General features: G+C 43.6%; 1 protein-coding gene across 1 annotated transcript; it reads right to left on the bottom strand.

Moving 5' to 3' along the window:
• Nucleotides 1-521: 521 nt before the first annotated feature.
• On the bottom strand, nt 522-17558 carry tmem229b (transmembrane protein 229B). The gene is made up of 2 exons (XM_061743999.1): nt 17341-17558; nt 522-4042 (listed from the first exon to the last, which is right to left on the bottom strand). Exon 2 carries the CDS (start codon nt 3985-3987, stop codon nt 3472-3474), a length of 516 nt encoding a protein of 171 aa, XP_061599983.1. The 5' UTR covers nt 3988-4042; nt 17341-17558; the 3' UTR covers nt 522-3471.
• Nucleotides 17559-19593: the final 2035 nt, after the last annotated feature.

The raw sequence follows: 19593 nt of genomic DNA, 5'->3' as shown, positions 1-19593 counted from the left end.
TATATCCTTTTCCAAACGGATGTGCAGCCTCCTCTAAGACCATTGCTTATGTCTTTCCCTACAGTCATGTTAAAACTCACCTGAATGCTGGAGGCCAGTAAGTTTTCTAAAACTTGTGCTTTTATTGACACCTGCTGATGATAAATCCATCGAGGTCTTAGCAGCTGTAACTTATGAAACAGCTAAGGGGGTATATCCATGTATGTATATCCTTCCATTTTCGATTCCCGCTTTATCCATTTGCAGGGTCACGGAGGTCTTTATATATATACATACACTACAACTACTTAAAATCTACGGAGCCCCAGAGATGACATGGAGGAAAGAGATTATATCTTTTTTCCTCCATGTCATCTCTGGGGCTCTGTAAAAATAAAATGATTTTGACCACAATTTTAAACACAAACACAGACAAAAACTTTTGTACTGACTGATTTTTTTTTTTTAAATAAAAAACATCTTGTACCAAAAAAAAAACAACACACAAATAGATGAGATATTGTTTTAATTTATTAACTGGCTTAACATCTCCATCTTACCAATTAAAGGAAATAATAAAGCATTCAGACACACACCCACGCACACATGTACATTTTATGACAAAATAAAGTTTGATAAAACATTATTAAAATGACTGAATTACAGTACAGTCAATTCACTGGAAACCTGTACATTTCTTTTGTTTATTATTGTTTTAAAACCAAAAGCGATGAATGCAGTTACACTGGGGTTAAAAATCATCAGGATACAATCTGAGTTTGAGATGTTTTTAAGCATGCATGATCAAAGTTAAAAGCACCAGCCGTTTTAAACGTCCTGCACATGCACATAAATATTCAAGAGACCACAGCGTCTCCGTCTCACACGCCCACGCACACGCTCATCGAATGCTCGCTCACACAGATATTGCAGTGAATACACTTGGATTTGCATGTTTAATAAGGAATGAAACTAAATAAAAGACATCAGCTGCATACCAGTGTCAAAACGTGGCGCTGAGAGGGTAATCGTTGCTTCAGTAGTATTGCTTTTAAGCGAATAAAGTATATTAGAGATAAAGGAAATGTGACACTGTAGGAAAACATGGTTCGGGTTTTTTTTGCTTCAGGACTGGATGTTTTCCTCCAAGCTTAAGAAAAGCTTTCTGAACCAAAACGAGGGGGCGGGGGCATATGTTCATCATCTCCACAGCAATAAAGGTCACACTATCTGCTTCAGTCCACTCGAGTTGTGGAAACATTTTTAATCAGCCCTAAATACTGGAAGAGTTTATATGTAGTCACGTAATAAGAAAGTACACTCTTTACACCAGTCCCATGCCTTCCCACGCATCTTTTCCCTTTCGGTCATTCTACCACTTGCTGGTATGTTTTTGTGTAATTGTCCTTTTACAGTTTCAGCCGTCAGATGGCTAAGCTTCGCGCTTTGCTACAAAACCCAAATGATCCCCCGTCCACCACCGTGCGTGACGGTTCAGGTGAGGCGTTCGAGGCCAGGCAGCTCCACTGCGGCCTCATCCATCGCGAGGAAGCTGGTCCAAAGGTCTTTTGGTCTCAACACCTAAACAGTTTTTTTGTGTTTTTTTTTTTACATAAAAGAGGCTCTACAGTTGTACTGCCAAGATTTTTAACGTGAACGCTGCCAAAACTCTTTGATTGACAGAACCCGGCTGCCACGCGCTGCTTCGTCAGCTCGATGAACGACGTCAGCAATGCACGTCCATCATTTTAAAGGCCAGACCTTTATTTGGTCCTATTGTGTAAAACCATAGGAAGGATGGAGGTTGTACTTTCTTTTTCACGTGACTGTGAAATGCTGCGCATCACATTACCAGAGGGAGGGAAGTCAGATGTGTCTCGCTCGCTTGGAGAAATCCATGCAGGCGTGATTGAATGATTTCATCAGAACCCAAACACGCCATCCCTGAAATGTCTTTAGAAAAGAAGTGGTCAGCAAACGCGAAATGTGAGGGACACTCCGCTAAATTCCCGCCGAAAGTTGCTGCACTTCCCTCAGTGTTCGTTCCCCACTAATGGTTAGTTCCTGGACTCCAGAAACCTCAGATGTGTGCAACACCCTCATGCTTTCAAAAACACGTGTTTCAGAGGTAAGTTGTGTCATTTTGCCGTGAACGAGAACGACCGTAACCAATCCCAGCACTCCAAGTGGACATGCAGACCAACTGCAGGGAGGAAATCAAGATGAGACGTAATTCTGATCAGTTCCCTTGACAGAAAGGCCTCCGAGCAATTATGGTGAATTGATTTAGCACCCTCGTATTCGATTGCACACACACATACACACACACACACACGTTGGCCTTTAATACACTGATGGTACCGAGGCTGCCATGCAAGGCCATGGTCCTGCTCCCCGGGAGCAGATAGGGGTTCAGTGTCCGCCTCCAGAACTCTTCAACATGCTGTTCAGAAGTGGGAACCCGCCCAGATCGCCGGCTGAGCAGCCCGACCTCCAGAGCTGCAGTCGTCTTCACGCATGCACCAGACTCAGCAGACGCTCAGGCTCTCTGTCCTATCAGCTTTGAAATAAACTGATTCAAACGCACTATATTGGAAGACTATTTATTCTCATGCATTTTCTCCAGGCTTTTATAGGTATCGACCAGCTCCACAAACAAAAACAAAAAAAAGAAAAGAAAGAAAAATCTGAGAAACGCTGAGAAACGCTGCTTGGTGGACAGACATAACGGTGCTATCAGACGTCCACCGTGTTGGACGTAGAGACTCATTAAATTACGCCTTTACGGTGCTCTTCATGCACCAAAACACTTCTTTTCAAGGGAACAAAAAAAACAAAAACAAACAAACAAAAACCGGCTTAACAAAAAAACAAAAACAAATGTTAGAAAGTAAGAACTGTTTTCAAGTTTTGACATTTTCAACCTGGCTCTTTGTCCCTTCTGAGCTACCGTAGTAATGTGGCAACGCGGTGGAGGGACATGAAACAAAATAAAACCGCGGCTGTTTTTCATTCTGCATGAATAAAAAACTTATTTACATTGCATTTGAGCCAGTAGGCCACGCCCCCAACCCCTCCCCCACACGTCACCACGCACTGCAACTTTAAAGGACTTTTCTAACTACGTTAGTATAGTATAGAGTTTTTCTAAATGACAATATGCGTTTTAAATATGACTGCAGCTATTTTATATTCATTCTTCGGGAATATTGCACTTTACGGAATTCTGTAAAGGTTCTGTTAATATTTACGTTTATGAGGCTGTTTTTATTTTCATCCTTTGCTATTCGGAGTATGTGGGGCGGACGGAGTTTAAGGTTTAGTTCTGGCCCTTTGTGGTTCTTCTGTTCCCCGCGTGGAGAAGGGAGTGGGGGTGGACGTTTGGCGTTCGAAGCCCCAGTTTGTTTTCTAGCTGTTACGAGTCCGTCCTCGCCCCGCGACCTTGCCGGGGAGGACTGCGTGTGAAGGAACACGCTGTTCCGGGTCCATGGCTCATTCCCCCTTAAGGTAGCCATTTAAATCACTGCCGCCGCAGGACCAGCCGTCCTCGGGCCCCTGGTGGAAGCGCAGCCTCAGGGTTTTGCGGATGACGAAGCGCTCTACGATGAAGGAGGCGCAGAACCACGGCACGGCGTACTCGGCCGTGATCAGCCCCATGAAGTTGTAGCGGAACTGCGAGTAGTCCCAGGGGCAGGCGTTGAACTGGCGCAGCAGCAGCCCCGTGCCGAACTCCCACAGGTACGTCCACAGGGTGTAGATGATGCAGCGCGGCAGCACGGCGCAGCGGCCGCGCAGCTGCAGGTACATCCGCTCCACGATGAGGATGCAGGTGCCGTAGATGAAGAGCGCCCACACGCTGGTCACGCCCGGGAACTTCCAGTTGCAGTTGACGACGAACTCCCAGGCTGCCGTGAACATCACCTCACAGAAGTAGCCGTGAATGGCGTAGAGGTACCAGCGCGAGAGAGCGGTGAGGGGAACGGGTGATGGGCTCTCCGAGGACACCATCGTTCCTCCTCTGGCTGTCACACGGACTTCCTGCCGATGGTAAGAAGATGAAGATCTGAGGAGAGAAAATAGAGAGAGGGATGTAAGAATGAGCTAGACATTGGTCCAGAAGTCTAGCGTTCAAAGAAAGACTCTTCTCACAGTCTTTGTCCTTCTCACAGATGGTCCTCCTAAGAGCACTGAACTCCTAAATTGTTTGGAAACCATTTTATAACCATTTCCCGCAGTCATGTGCAGCAGCAAGTGCTTCTCTAAGATTATTGCTTACGTTTTTCCCTTGTAGCATTGTGTTAAACACCTGAATGCTCCATAAGTCAGAAAGTCTCCTTTTATGTGCCTGTGATCAGATTATCAAGGGCTGGTTACCAATCTGTCTTAAATCCTCTGGACGCAGTAAGGGGGTACTTAGTATTTGCCAACCTGATTTTTTTCTTCTCTCTCTCCCTTTCGCTTCTTTTTTGCAAGTAACAGCGCAGTGAAAAAGTTATACTCTTTGATTGTTTTGATCACTAAACAATATGCTTGATGCGATTAACTGGAAAGTAAAACATGTATTCTCCGTTTTAAAACGACATCACATCTCATATCTCCGAGCCTCTCTCTCTCGCAGAGATGACGGAGTTTGCAACGGCGGCTCTTCTCGCCAAATCAGTCTTGAGGATTACACATTTAATTACATATGATGCTAAGCCGTAGCTAAATTAAGGATAAGGCAACGAAACGACGCTGACATCAAAAGATTAAATTAAGGACTGGAGGGCTACGAAGCACTTAAACTCTATCGCCTTCTTTCAGTTGATGCTATTTACTGACTTAGTGGGGGGGGGTTCTTATGTAAGGTATAGCTTTATCATCTGACTGCTTACATCATGTCCCCCCTGCCCGACTCCTGCAGCCTGAGACACCGTTTGTGCTTTGGTGTCAGGTTTCAGAGGGCCCACGCGGCGTCTGATCCTCCCGCTACTCTATTTATCCCACTTTGTTTCCAATAAAAACACGCTGAAGGCGAGCAGCGTCGCAACCAACAAGTTCAAAGAGCACGTATCCGATAACAAGACCGGGCGGGTAAAAAAGAAGTTTACAACACAAAGCCTACAGAGGAAACCGCCACCTAGCAGCGATCGTTATGCAACGTATCAGAACCGTAGCGTGGAGGCTCCGAGAGAGGCCGCCGGCACAAAAGCTCGTCTGAAGAACAAAAGCTGATTTATTTTTTCTACTCTTTGCCTTCAAAGGTTGCCTAGGGCCCCCTGGAGAAAGTCCCTGGGGATTAGTTCATTTTCTGCCAAATGCAGAACAAGGGATTCGTGTGAGGAACTGGGCCACGGCGGTGGACCGACTGACCTCCCTAAACCCCTCACGTCCATCTATTCACGGGTTTCCTGGGAAACGCTCCCCCTCATTTATGTAACGAGGACTGGCTCAAACAGTATTTTTCAAACGTGAGAGTAATGCTGAGGCCTGGTGCTGAGAAACAGGGGTGCTGGAAGTGGATTTGTTACGTTAGATCCCCGATGATGAGGCGTCTGGTCCATCAAAGCTGGTGAGGCTGACTCTTACTGTCGCGACTAAATCAAATCATCTAAACTTGTTTGATGTAGTATGTTTTTCTTGATGATGACACTCGTCTGTCACTGCTAGGGTTGCCACCTTTCAGAAATAGAAATAAGGGACGCCCTGATTTCAGCAGCGAAGGAGCCAAAAAAAAAGCCCCAAAACTTCTAAACTGAATAAAAATGTGTTTATTTTATATGAAAAAACTAAATGCTTTGATTTAAAGTTTAAAGTGCTTTAATAGCATTGAACTTGCATGACTGTACAGACAGACAACCATACTAGCAACTGAAATAGCCTCCTATGCTATGTATGTCCACATCAGCCCAAATGTAATATAGCCTACAGGTGAAGAATATGGTGTAAAAGTTAATTTATTTCAATAATTCAACTAGAATATGGTGTAAAAGTTAATTTATTTCAATAATTCAACTAGAATATGGTGTAAAAGTTAATTTATTTCAATAATTCAACTAGAATATGGTGTAAAAGTTAATTTATTTCAATAATTCAACTAGAATATGGTGTAAAAGTTAATTTATTTCAATAATTCAACTAGAATATGGTGTAAAAGTTAAGTTATTTCAATAATTCAACTAGAATATGGTGTAAAAGTTAATTTATTTCAATAATTCAACTAGAATATGGTGTAAAAGTTAATTTATTTCAATAATTCAACTAGAATATGGTGTAAAGGTTCATTTATTTCAATAATTCAACTAGAATATGGTGTAAAAGTTAATGAAAATATGGTACAAATCGTGTCCCGTATTAGTTCAATAAGGGACGCAACATTTTTTTCTCGAATAAAGGACAATTCCGTATTTTACGGGACGGGTGGCAACCCTAGTCACTGCCTGCGTCACACGGCTTGTTTCTCTGATTGCTTTTACGTCCATCTTCAGCTGTCGGTAGGCCAAGACTTGAACCAGACTAATACTTTGAATTGAAGAGGAAAATAATTCGGGCCAGACTAAAGCTAAATCTCCCAAATGAAGGCGACGATGAATCAGCGGATAAAGTGGACTGACATTCAGCGACATCGGCTTGATGTGTTAATGTATTATTAAACCTTTATTTGGCAGCTGTTCGACCGGGGTTACCGATGGGAAGTCCGAAAGTGAAGGAGCTGAAAAACTGCATAAACACAACGAAGGCCAAGCTAAAACTGGGCTACAACATGACCACAGTGGCCATTCGTGGAGGTCTGATACAACTCTTCGCCCAATACTCGTATCATCTTCCGCGACACACGCTGGTGTCTGGCACGCTTGTGAAGTATCCAAGCTACGACTTTAGCCTCTAGCTTTTTTCTCCCTCCACCATGCAACCACGCTTGCTGTTTTCCATAGCTAACTCTAGGAGTTTTTCTTTTTTCCCACTCTCTCACTCTTTTGTTGTCCACACTGAATTCTTTGGCCGCTACTTCTCCACTATTTTTCTCTGCATATCAAACTACATTAACTTAAATTGAACATCATATTTCTTGTGAGGAGCCGTGTTGCTGGCCATGGTGCTGGAATGCCTTTCTCTTTGATACACAAGCTTCATAACACATCATCATGTGGTCCCTCTAAAATTTTTCAATTCCTTTAAGGTTATTAGTTTGTGTTTAGGTAGGCTATATTTGCATACGGTAGAATATTTTTTTGGCAACCAGAAAAACAATGTTTGTCCCGGCCTTTATTTGGGAAGGGCGTTTAGTATAAAAAATATTTTGCCACACCCGGCGGATAATTGGGACTTGGCCATTATTTTTTTTGTTTTACGGTAGTCGCCCGATCTGGACCAGATGGAGCAGCTTTTCAGTTCCTGGAGACAAAAAGAACCAGAAATGAGCAGCGACTGAAGGAGGCTCCACTGAAGGCCTGGCGAAGCATCTCCAGAGATAAAACGCTGACTTCGGTGACACGGGCTCCAGACATCAGCTCAGTGGTGATTTATGAAATGACAAAAACACCATCATCGTCCAAATATCGGCATTTGTGACTGTTGGTACTTGACACAAGAAGGAGAAGAGAGATGATGTAACAACACTATCAAGCTGTCCGACAGCTGACCAGCTGCCAAGGAGACCATCGATCTGCTCGGTCTGAGCGCACATAAAGACGAGTCTCTGCTGTGCCACGCGGGACTCGCCTTTATGTGCTTTGTTTGTTATCTTGTTTGATTTTCCTCCTTTTATCTCTTTTAATATTCCATAAACAACTGATTCTGTCTTAACTGAGGCAAAGCTGGTGCAGCTGGACATTTGAGCAACTTTAACTGCTCATGGTTGCAGGTTTTGACCCAAAAAAAAGTGACATTTGCCTCAGTTTCCCGGTCTTGTTGATTTGCTCTTTACAACATCAGGAAAATCAGACCCTACCTGACAGAACATAGGACACAGCTCCTGGTTCAGGCTCTGGTCATGTCATGCATTGGCTACTGTAATTCCTTGTTGGTCCTACATCCTCAGATAGACCTCTGCAGATTACCCAGAATGCAGCAGCATGTCTGGTCTTCAACCAACCTAAGAGAGCTCATGTCACTCTGCTGCTCATCTCCCTGCACTGGCTTCCAGTTGCAACATCAAGTTCAAAGCTCTGCTTCTGGCTACCAAACAATTACCCAAACGTTTCCTGCCTACCTTCACTCCTTCATCCGGAGCTACTCCCCCTCCACAGCTCTGCTCAGCCAGTGAAAGACGCCTGGTGCTTCCACCACAACGTGGTGTGAAATCAGTAACCAGATTCGTCTCCTCCATTGTTCCCCGATGGTGGAACAACCTACCAAACTGTCCAATCTGCAGGGTCTGTACCTACTTTTAAGAGCAAGCTAAAGACTCAGCTCTTTAAGGAGCATTTCTGCATCTAGTAAACTTCACTTCTCATCAGAATGAGTTAGAAGATCCAGCTCTTTGCAGGACTCAGCACTGAGTAAGCTGCATGCACTTATGATAAGATGATCGCATGATGGTGTATTTTAAGGAATAGTTTTCTTGTATAAAGGACTGTGTTGGGTGGGAAGGGAACAAAAATAAATATTTACCACTAGCATGGCAGCACCTGTGTCCAACTGGACTCTCAGCAGTCTGACCAGCACTTATCCAGCTGGATACAACAAGATCTTTTACTCCCACACTATGAGAAAAATCATGTACCAGCCAATTTCTTACAGTTTTAAGAAGTTGTAAGCTTGTGATACCTCCTGACAAGTTAATAACATCTGAAATGAATTGACTTTATTAAATGAGCCAAAAAAAAAAAAAAGTCACCGGTGAGGAGGTCAGGACAAGGTTCCTCCAAAGGTAGTGCTTTTGTCCTCAAATGCAACTTGGCATCAGAAACAGGTTTTTGTTGGGCTTGTGGTGGTTTGTGATCAACATCTATCTGGTTTCAACAAGAACGGATCCACCCACCATCAAATAAGTTGGTCGGCTGACGTCGTTCAGACTTGAGCGGGGCTTACGCCTCCACGTTGAACTTCTGCCAGGGCCCCCCAGAGATGATCCCACAGAGATTCTTTCTACCCAGTACGAACTCTTCATCATCATTTTCAATGGATGCATGGATGGATGATGGACGGATGGACGGACGGATGGATGGATGGATGGATGGATGGATGGATGGATGGATGGATGGATGGATGGATGGATGGATGGATGGATGGATGGATGGATGGATGGATGGATGGATGGATGGATGGATGGATGGATGGATGGATGGATGGACGGACGGACGGACGGACGGACGGATGGATGGATGGATGGATGGATGGATGGACGGACGGACGGATGGATGGATGGATGGATGGATGGATGGATGGATGGATGGATGGATGGACGGACGGATGGATGGATGGATGGATGGATGGATGGATGGATGGATGGATGGACGGATGGATGGATGGACGGATGATGGATGGATGGATGGAAGGATGGATGGATGGATGGATGGATGGATGGATGGATGATGGACGGACGGATGCATGGATGGACAGATGAGGGATGGACGGACGGACTGACGGACGGATGGATGGATGGATGATGGACGGACGGATGCATGGATGGACGGATGGATGGATGGATGGACAGATGATGGATGGATGGATGGATGGATGGATGGATGGATGGATGGATGGATGGATGGATGATGGACGGACGGATGCATGGATGGACGGATGGATGGATGGATGGACAGATGATGGATGGATGGATGGATGGATGGATGGATGGATGGATGGATGGATGGATGGATGGATGGATGGATGGATGGATGGATGGATGGATGGATGGATGGATGGATGGATGGATGGATGGATGGATGGATGGATGGATGGACAGCGTCAGCAGCATGTCTCATTGACTCGCTGCCAGAGCGTCACACGGTTCACACGCTGCTGGGTATTTCATTCTGCTGTTGTTGCAGCTGCTGCTGGATATCCAGCCAGACCCCTCACCCACCAGCCCTGTCATCAGCCGGGGGTATTGATCCCCCCCCTCTCTACTGAACCCTGCCGCAGAGCCACACAGCTTCACGGTGATCGCCACGGCAGATCTGACTGAGCTGCCTGGATTTGAAAGCCTGGGGACGGCGGGGAGACACAGAAACAGGCCGGGCGCTCTCTGAAAAGAGAGAAGGGGAAGTCTGAACTGCTGATAGATTCTGGCTGCGTCATTTTAAAAAGAAACAGGGAGAGAACAAGCTCTTGGATAGCAGGTAACAAAAAACAACCACAAACTAAGCACAACGATGGAGACAAAAAACACACAATGTGACACAAAACGTATCAGTGAGGCGAGATCAATTAAAAGCGATGTCTTTGCAGCAGATACATCACAGACCGAGGACCTCGCAGCACATCCGAACCTCAGCTTATATCCTGCAACCGCTGTGGCTCGGGCTCAGTCTGTGCCGCAGATCGCAGGCCGATGCAGATTTTTTTGGAAGGTCACTTTGGAAAGCTGCAGTGAAGCATTTCCAGGAGAAACCGATGCGGCTAAGAGCCAGCGACCAAGGTGACTCGTAGAAACGCACGACGTGCTGGAGGTTTAGAGTGACGAGGCTTGAGGTGGAAAGACTGGCGAGTGCCGGGGGGGTGAAGTGGGAGAACCTTGCAGAATAAACTGATCCTGATCAATTGCAAAAGATGGATGGTTTACCTCTGAAAGGGGAAAGTTGGCTCTCGGCCCAAAGCGGCATCCCATCGCTCCTCTCCGGGTGTGTATAAGATAGCGGGAGATGCAGGGCCACTTACGAACGAAAGGTCCAGCCGACGGGATCATTCCTATTCAGGTGAACATTGCGTATCTCCTGCCAACAGCCCGACGACAGCCGAGTGAAAACAGGCCACATCCGCGCACACAAAATCTATAAGCAGGTATTTATAAACGGATGACTACGGCCTGAGTTTCATACGTCCCTCAAACCACAAACACACATCTAAACATCTTTAGAGCACTTTAAGCTCCAAGTAAACTGTACAATCGTGATGTTTTGTCTGATTTTCTATGTTTTATTTTGTTTTTGCAGCCTGAATAATGTAACCTCCGCTTCCACGTGCACGTCAGGCTGAGCGTGCATGTCTTTCATGTCTCTGTGAGAGCCCCGTGAGTGGATCATTTGTTTGATTTTCTTTCAGAGCCAGTTTCCTGTCCTCTACTTCACGGCCAGTATAGTTGGGCCTGTTCTTCGCTGCTCGTTCTTTCTCTTTTATTTAATTACAGTGACTCACAAGACTCAAAGCACCGGATGGATGTAAAGTGTATGAAATAATGGAGAAGGGGTATGATTGAATAAGTTATAATAAGTTATATGATAAGTTATAGATAGATAGATAGATAGATAGATAGATAGATAGATAGATAGATAGATAGATAGATAGATAGATAGATAGATAGATAGATAGATAGATAGATAGATAGATAGATAGATAGATAGATAGATAGATAGATAGATAGATAGATAGATAGATAGATAGATAGATAGATAGATAGATAGATAGATAGATAGGAAGCGGAGGACATTGCAGTTCCTCGACTGGCCAGAGGGGGCGCTGACTCCACTGATGCGGAAGTTAAAATGTTCAGTTCTGCAGTAGAAATAAAACACATTTACAGCCTGATTCAAAGAACAGATTTGGTGGATTTCACGTCCATGATAACAGCACGAGAGTTAAACCTTTTTTTTTGTCCCACATCAGAAAATTATACGGAGTAACAAATGTATGTATAATTAGGGATGTGGTCTTTTGATTGACGGTGCACTGTCTAGACTTCTGAGCTGTGAATACAAACCCAGCTGAGCACATTATTTCATATTTTAAAAAGAATGTGTTTTTGAACTGTTACGTGTACTCAGACTCCACCGTGCCTGGTCGGCCCAGAAGGCACAAAGGATGCTAAACCAAGTTTTATTATTAAGTCTATCCACTTATGTCACACCTCAAGAGGGCGACACTACACGTACGCATTTTAATAAATGTATTTCTTTTGCAGTTTTTGCATGTCTGCCTCAGATTTTCCAGTCTGGTCATGGTGCAAAGTCCTTACTGAACAAAAGTGTTAGTTTAATTTCACTTCCCAGTCTTGTTTCCGTCTCAGCTAACAGAAGTGCAGACAGAAATATCTCTTAAACTCCGCCTACATCTTTTATTTATCCGTTTACTAGTGTATTTATTTTGAAATGCATTTATTTTATTTATAATCGAACCATTCATTTACCTATTTAAATAATAATGATATCTTAATCTTAAACGTATCTGTTTATTTGGGTTTTATGTATTGTAATTGTCGTTCTTCAGGTTTTCCAACATTTGAGCGCTTTTGTTAAGATACTGGTAGTGTGTATTAGCATATTTATGTGTGCGATTGTGTAATTGTGTTGCACAGGTTGTATAAAAAGTGCTGCCCTTTAAGTCATTCTACAAAAATCGTGAACTGGTTTTGTTGAGATGTGATCACACACGCAGGTTTGGTACAAAACTGCTGCTGTGTTTAACCAAAAGATGTCACTGATTTTTCCTCCTCATTTCCTTGGATTAACAGTTTACGGCAAAACCTCTTGAAATTGGGTGCAGGTAAAAGGTTTCATTTATTTATGTATTTATTGTTGTCATAAATCAAACTTATAGGTAACTTCAACAGAAAACTTCTCCGTGGGTAAGTTCAAAAGCTGCTCAAACTTTCTGGTTCAAGAAATAAAAGAGACTAATAAGCAAAGGTTTCTTATATCTTGTGTTATCTTCTTATATCTTATATATTCTTATATCTAACATTTACTGTATTTGTCCCTCAGTTACCGATTACAGGAGAGGCGAAGATCCTGCGACACATTTGAGGCTTGTTCAGAGGACAAATCCGGTTTCTAACTGGTGACATTTGCACCCTGATGGTTGCCCTGACAACCTGAAGTGGCACAACAAATAAACTCTTCGATCAAGCTTTTATCAGTAAACACTCGTGTTTTCAATATACTACGGGACTCCGGAGCTTTCTTTGAACGAACTGACCTGATTTAATTCAATGACTTAAGAAATCCTGTGAACTTTTCCCTCCTCCCTCCACAGCCTAAATTCATACATTCCCCCTGTGACATACATTCGATTATCACAAACAAGACGGAGCTCTGATGGAGCTGGAAGGAGGCCACGAGGGCTGAGACTAAAAGCCTGGACCCAAGCAGAGGCTCATATAACTTTATGGTCGGCACATTTTCGATATCCGCAAAGTGAAAGGCTGAACATGAGACGCCAGGCGATGGGGGAGGACGGATCTATGCAAAACACGGGGGGGTCGGAGCTGCTCTTCAAGGGCTTCATATTCAAAAGGGAAGAAGATTTTGGAAATACTGCGTTTAAAGTACAGACGACGATTCCGTGTGACCTGATAAGCGGTCAAAAGAGGTTATATCACTTTTCAGGGACACCAAATTCAGTATCAACCAAGTTTTAGATCGTTTTTAGAGGTTTTCCCAACAGCCTAGAGCTTCAGGAGGATGACCATGTAACTATAATAGCTCTTTTTACCCTAACCAACCTTTTCTGACAGGAATACTGACAGGTTGGGAGTCAAGTGCTTCCTCAAATACAGGAGTTTTCAAGAGCTTCTTGATTGTGGCCACCGGTAGCTTGTTCCACCGTGGAACCTTGTAGGGGAACAGTCTCGACTGAGATGGTCTTGTGTAAAGAGAAGGCGAGGACCCTCGATGTTCTGATGAGTTCAAATGAGCTGGTGTGGACCTCGAAGTCAGGTATCCAGATCGGGAGCATGATTGATCAATGAGAAGAGGTTGTACATCTTGTGTAGGTGAGAGGTTCAGTCATTCAAGAGCTGCCCAGAGTTGAGTTTCCTGCACTCATCTGGTTAGGATGCCTCCTGGACTCTCCCCCCCGGGGACGACCCGGGACACGCTGGCCTTGGCTTGCTTGGGAAGACCTTGGCATTGCCCCTGAAGGGCTGGAGGAGGTGGCCAGGGAGATGGAGGTTGGGGTTAGGGTTTGGGCATTATGCAGAAGCTTGAGTTACGTTGTTAATGTCGAACCTGGCTTATGAATTTTAATGTTCGGAGGTTTAGCTTGCAACTTCTGGCTCCGCTGCCTTAGTTAAGCTTGTTTTCCTTTGTTTAAACAACATGATTAATATCTGTTTAATGTTCATGAAAATAATAAAGATTAATCGATAACTCATCGTATATCATCCAATAAACGATAAAAGTTAATTTCTGAAAATGCCCATCACTCGTCTGGGCCTTGATGCTAAGGCTGCTGCCCATGTGACCAACCCTTGGATGGATGGATGGATGGATGGATGGATGGATGGATGGATGGATGGATGGATGGATGGATGGATGGATGGATGGATGGATGGATGGATGGATGGATGGATGGATGTTGCAAAACAATGTCTTGAAAATGTGCACTTCACCCAGATTATTTGATATTTTACGCTTTATTTTGTCATCTAACATTAAAGGCACTTCAGATATCAAAAGTTTACCGAGTCGCCTCAAATGGTCCCACAGAAATATGGCAAAACTGTTGTGTGTGCGTTTTTCCTCCTCCAAGATCTTTTTTCCATTAATGTTAGTTTTGTGAATCACCTCACCTCGCCTCACTTCCTCGTCGATCTAGACTCCTACATCCGTGCTGCACTCGTTTGTCCTCACGAAACTGAAAAGAGTTGAAATCCTCACTCCTTTCTCTTCTCTACAGCTAAGATTTCCAAAGCCGTTTGGCCAAGCGGGAAGTGGTTTTAACGAACAAAACCTTTCGTGAACAGAACGCAAACAAAACAACAAATTAGATGCTGCAGACTGCCCCGACTTTTAATCTGTTAAACTCAAGAAGGCGAAATCTTCCACGATGCCTCCCCTTCTCCGTAACGTAGTTTCTCCTCCGTCCTGCAGATCATCTCTCCCATCTGTCCATCTCCTTGTGCATAAACGGTGACGTTTATGCACAAGCACTCGTTCACTGACACCATTTACAACCCTTAAGCTCTTTGCGGACCCTAAGAAACTGAAGCCGAGTCCTTTGTCCCCAATAACATGTAGGTCAAACCCTGCAGATTAGAAATCTAGGAGCAACACAGACAAGGCAGATTTACAAACAGCCAAAGAAGCATTATGATCCATCACTGGCGATGCATGACTGATGCTAGATGTGGTGCAAAGGTTTGACAGTGAGAACAGATGGCAAAAAAAAAATAATATATAAGAACCATATTCAACGGCATCATTACTTAAACGAACGGATTGAATAGCAGTTCTGAAGCAATTACCTGAAGTAATTGTCTGTTGACATCATCAGTCTCACGATGCTGCGGAGGGATTTCGTCCCTCTCGCTTACATTTTTGTTGCGTGTCAGGTCTGACGACACTCTTTCATGCAGAACTTCTAGAGTTTCGGATTTTGACTCGTACGTGGGAAAATGTTGAGTCTTTCCTTTCATCAGCTGTCAATTTGTAGATTTGGGATCATTTTCCTGTTACGCATCCGACTCTACAATTTTCTTTGGTAAACAGATGAGTTAATAGTTATTGACTAAATGTATGCACGGTGTCGAGGTCCTGCAGCAGCTGAGAAAAAGAAAAAAAAAGCAGATATCGCCATCCTTCCACCGCCGTGCTTAACAGTTGGGTTTGAGGTGTTCGAGCTTATGCAGTGTTCAGTTTTCACCCAGCTTTATGAACGAAGGTCTTAATAACCTTTTCCCATATTGATGGGCAGCAACAGTTGCTTTCTCTGAGATCATTGGTGATATCGTTTCCCCTTGGCATTGTGTTTAGGAGGTCTTGATATTGTTTCTACAATTAGTGTAGGTTTTTGTTAGATAAATAATGACACAGCAAAATATGTAATAGGATGTCCAACATCATTTAACATTTAACAGCGAAAAAACAAAACGCTTCATTTATCTCTGGCTAATCATTCAAAAGAAGGTAATCTTTAACCCAGAACTTGTTTTGTCTCATTCAGCGAATATCTCCTCACAATCTGTCCCTCATGAGTTCACCACGGAAGAAGAAGAAAAAAACCTAACCAACATTGCTCCAGTCAGTCACTGACAGGGGCTCATGACAATTTCGTCGATCTTTTCCTTTAAATATCAACAAACACACACCATCCAAAAGTCACCTACACTGCCTTTAATGACTTTTGCCACCTCTGATTTATTTCAGATTGATCGTTACAGTTCCAACCTGCAAATTCTTGGCGATTACCAGCCAGCAGAGTTGCCAGGGCTTACATTTGAGGCTAATTCACTAAGCACTAAACCAAGGCTTTATTAATATTTGAGGATGCATGATTTAAATGTTTGTGGCATGAGCATGTTTGCCTTAATCCTTTTCTAAGGTTAACTGATTATTTGGTAAGAAAAATCGACTTTAAGCATTTATAGCCCCATTGCAACATTCTGTTGGTTTAAAATTAGTTAAATAAGTTGAAGAAGCAGAACAGAAATGGAGATTTCTTGTAACCACAGTTTTTAGTCATGTTTCTCTTACAGGGTCATTTTGGGATTCCTTGCTGTGGAGGCTGTTGCATGGACTATAAATAGGCTGAGGGGGGATATGGTCTACAGAAGCAGGCAGCAGGGATTATCTCACCCCAAATGATAATGAACTGCAGGCCTTATATGGCATTAATCGAAATCTAAGCATCCAAGAGCCCGGATGGAAACGACTTTCTGCAGAACGCGTATGTGACCACGTTGCAGGCGTGAAATCCTGACGGGGATGAATCGGCTTTCTTGGTGCTGGTAATGACGCCGGCCGGCCAGGCGTCCTGCTCGGGGGAGGCCAGTGCGCATGCGCGGCGGACGGGGCTCCGCTGCAGCATCAGTGCGCCACCGTTATCCTTCACAAATTATAATTAAAGGAAAAGAAAATCCCAACTGAGTGTAAACGCCGGCGGGCTTGAGAAAAGCTGTAATGCCCCTTAAAAGGGTTTACCGTAATCGGGATGACAGTCAGAGACAGAGCCGACGCGCACCGCGGCACTTGTCCTTATTATAACAGGTGAAGCGGCGCGCAAAGACCAATGCTGCAGGAGGTGAAGAAAAAGGAAAAACTGTTATATTATAGATAGTTGTCGGCTATTCTGAATTAGGAAGACCGTCCCAGTAAAAAAAAAAAAAACACTGGACGACTGCCAAACTGTAAGCAAACATTTATTTTGAATAACCGGATGGAAAAACCTGTCAAAGTTTCCGTCAGCACGCATGTTGTTCCCGCAGCTACACGACCGGACACTTTCTGAATCATCTTTTCTTTTCTTAGTCTTTAGATCATAATGAATCCATCCATGCGTGTTTACCTTCAGACAGAGCTGTGCACGGCGCGCCGGCCCGGCGCGTCCCACACATTCCCCGGTGCGTCTCCTGGATCTGCTGCTGGATCTGCTGCTGCTGGATCTGCTGCTGGATCTGCTGCTGGATCTGCTGCTGCTGGATCTGCTGCTGGATGTGCCGGTGTCTTCTCCTCCACGGCTCTGCTCTCCTACTCAAACTCACACACTTTGCTTCACTGCAGCAGCGGCGACACCAGCAGCACATGCGCTCCCGCGGACTCGCGCACGTCTTGCATCTTTCGGTTAACCGTTTGCTCTCCGCGGTGCAGCATCAACATAGCGCTGAAACGTGATCAAAATAAATAAATAAATCATCCGGCTGTGCACTGACTGCAAGGTGCCCAGGCCCTGGAGCTGCAAAGGACACAAACCATCACCACCTAGACTGATACAAATATTGTGCTTGATCTACTTAAAAAAAATAAGTCAACTTTTTGCATGAGATTATTATGTAGATCAAGAAAAACTAGTCTTTGCTTAAACTACTTAATTTTTTTGCATGTAAAAAATACATTTTGCAAGTACAGTCAACTTAATTGTGTTAAGTTTACTTTATTTATCAAAATGAAGTTGACTTTACTTGCAAATTAATTTTGTACACTAAAAATTAAGTAGTTATACAAAGACTAGTCTTTCTTGATCTACATAAAAATCTCATGCGAAAAAGTTGCCTTAATTTTTTAAAAGTAGATCAAGCAAGATATTTTTTACTTTGGTTGTTCTACTTAAACAAATAAATCATGTTTCATCTAAACGTTGGTCAATCTGCCCAATAGATTAAAATTGTTAAACTAAAAATAAATACAACAAGATAATTGCTTGTTGTTTGTGTGTAAATGAAAAGATTGCCTGGGATTACATCAATACTGCTTGTTAAGGAAAAAATGCACAATGTCTTGTTTTTTGAACCAATGCAGATTAAGTTCAAAACTAGATGTATTTATGTAAAGCAACAAACTTCATTTTTAATTGTTAATATCAGATTTAAATATGTTATATTTCCATGCGCTTAGATTTATTATTTTCAGTGTACAGAAGGGTACGAGCTGTTTAAAATGAATCATTTCAAGGCATTGAGGTCATCTCACCTTGGTGTCTTCTGTCCAGGGGACATCCTTCCAGGAGTTTGGTCTTTCCAGATACAGTTTTGCAAACCTTGGGTGTTAAGCTTTCTTCTGGTGGGCTACCCATACAAACAAAACTTGTTTGGTTAGGATTTATATTTGCATCACCCAGGTTGGTGACCACTCCGACTGAGTCTTGAAGGTTTTCCTCCTGGGAACAATCATTCCTTATACAACGCTAACCAAGAGCAAGCTAAAGACTAAGCTCTGCAAGGAGCACTTCTGCATCTAGTAAACTTCTCTGCTCATCAGAAGTCCAGCTCCTTGCTGGACTTTGCATGCACTTATGACAACATGATCACATGATGGTGTATTTTAAGACGTAGCTTTCTTGTAAAAAGGGACTGTTGGGTTGGGCAAAAAATAAATAAATAAATCATCTAGGCCTAGCATGGCAGCACCTGTGTCCAACTGGATTCTCAGCAGTCTGACCAGCACTTATCCAGCTGGACCCTCTGTGATTTCTTGCTTGTGTTGTTCTCAGATGTAAGTTGCTTTGGATAAAAGTGTCTGCTAAATGAGTAGTAGTAACCTCAAAATTGTCAGGAAATGTATTTTTCAAATCTTGTTCAAAATGATGAATGCTTCTCTAAAAGCAGTGTTTATGTCTTTCCCTTTTGGCATCGTGTCCAAATACACCTGAATGCTTCGGACCAGCCTGTGCACCTGCTGCTTCTGTGAGAGCATCATGGGAGGACCTGGCTTTGTGCATTTTTACAGTTTTATCTTTGTTAAATAACTCATAAAAACCAATGAGGCCACTGGTAGACCCACTATGAGAAGCGACAGTGAGATCCACATCATTTGTTGAGGGTTTTTTTCTCTCCCTTTACCAGAGGAAGAGGACGTTCTGACCCAAGTCAGCTGCCCCTTTCACCAGTGTTCCCTTTTTTGTTTGTTTGTTTTCTTCCCTCATCAAGTGCCGGTTGTTGGCCACCGTTCCTGCCCCCGCTGACGGATTCGTCTCACTTTCCATCCTCAGGACGCCCTGTTTCCTTCCAGAGCTGCTTTGACTACAAGATGTGGGTTCATAGCAACAGCTACCGAATGAAACTTGGAATCGACTCTCAAACTGTTTTGAGAAACCGACTAAAAC

Source organism: Cololabis saira, chromosome 16 (genome assembly GCF_033807715.1).
Source record: "Cololabis saira isolate AMF1-May2022 chromosome 16, fColSai1.1, whole genome shotgun sequence".
Classification (NCBI taxonomy): domain Eukaryota; kingdom Metazoa; phylum Chordata; class Actinopteri; order Beloniformes; family Belonidae; genus Cololabis; species Cololabis saira.
This window is presented reverse-complemented; position numbering and strand designations above follow the sequence as displayed.

Excerpts from the sequence above, each read along its gene's own strand:
- tmem229b (XM_061743999.1), bottom strand. The coding sequence starts at position 3,987 with ATGGTGTCCTCGGAGAGCCCATCACCCGTTCCCCTCACCGCTCTCTCG.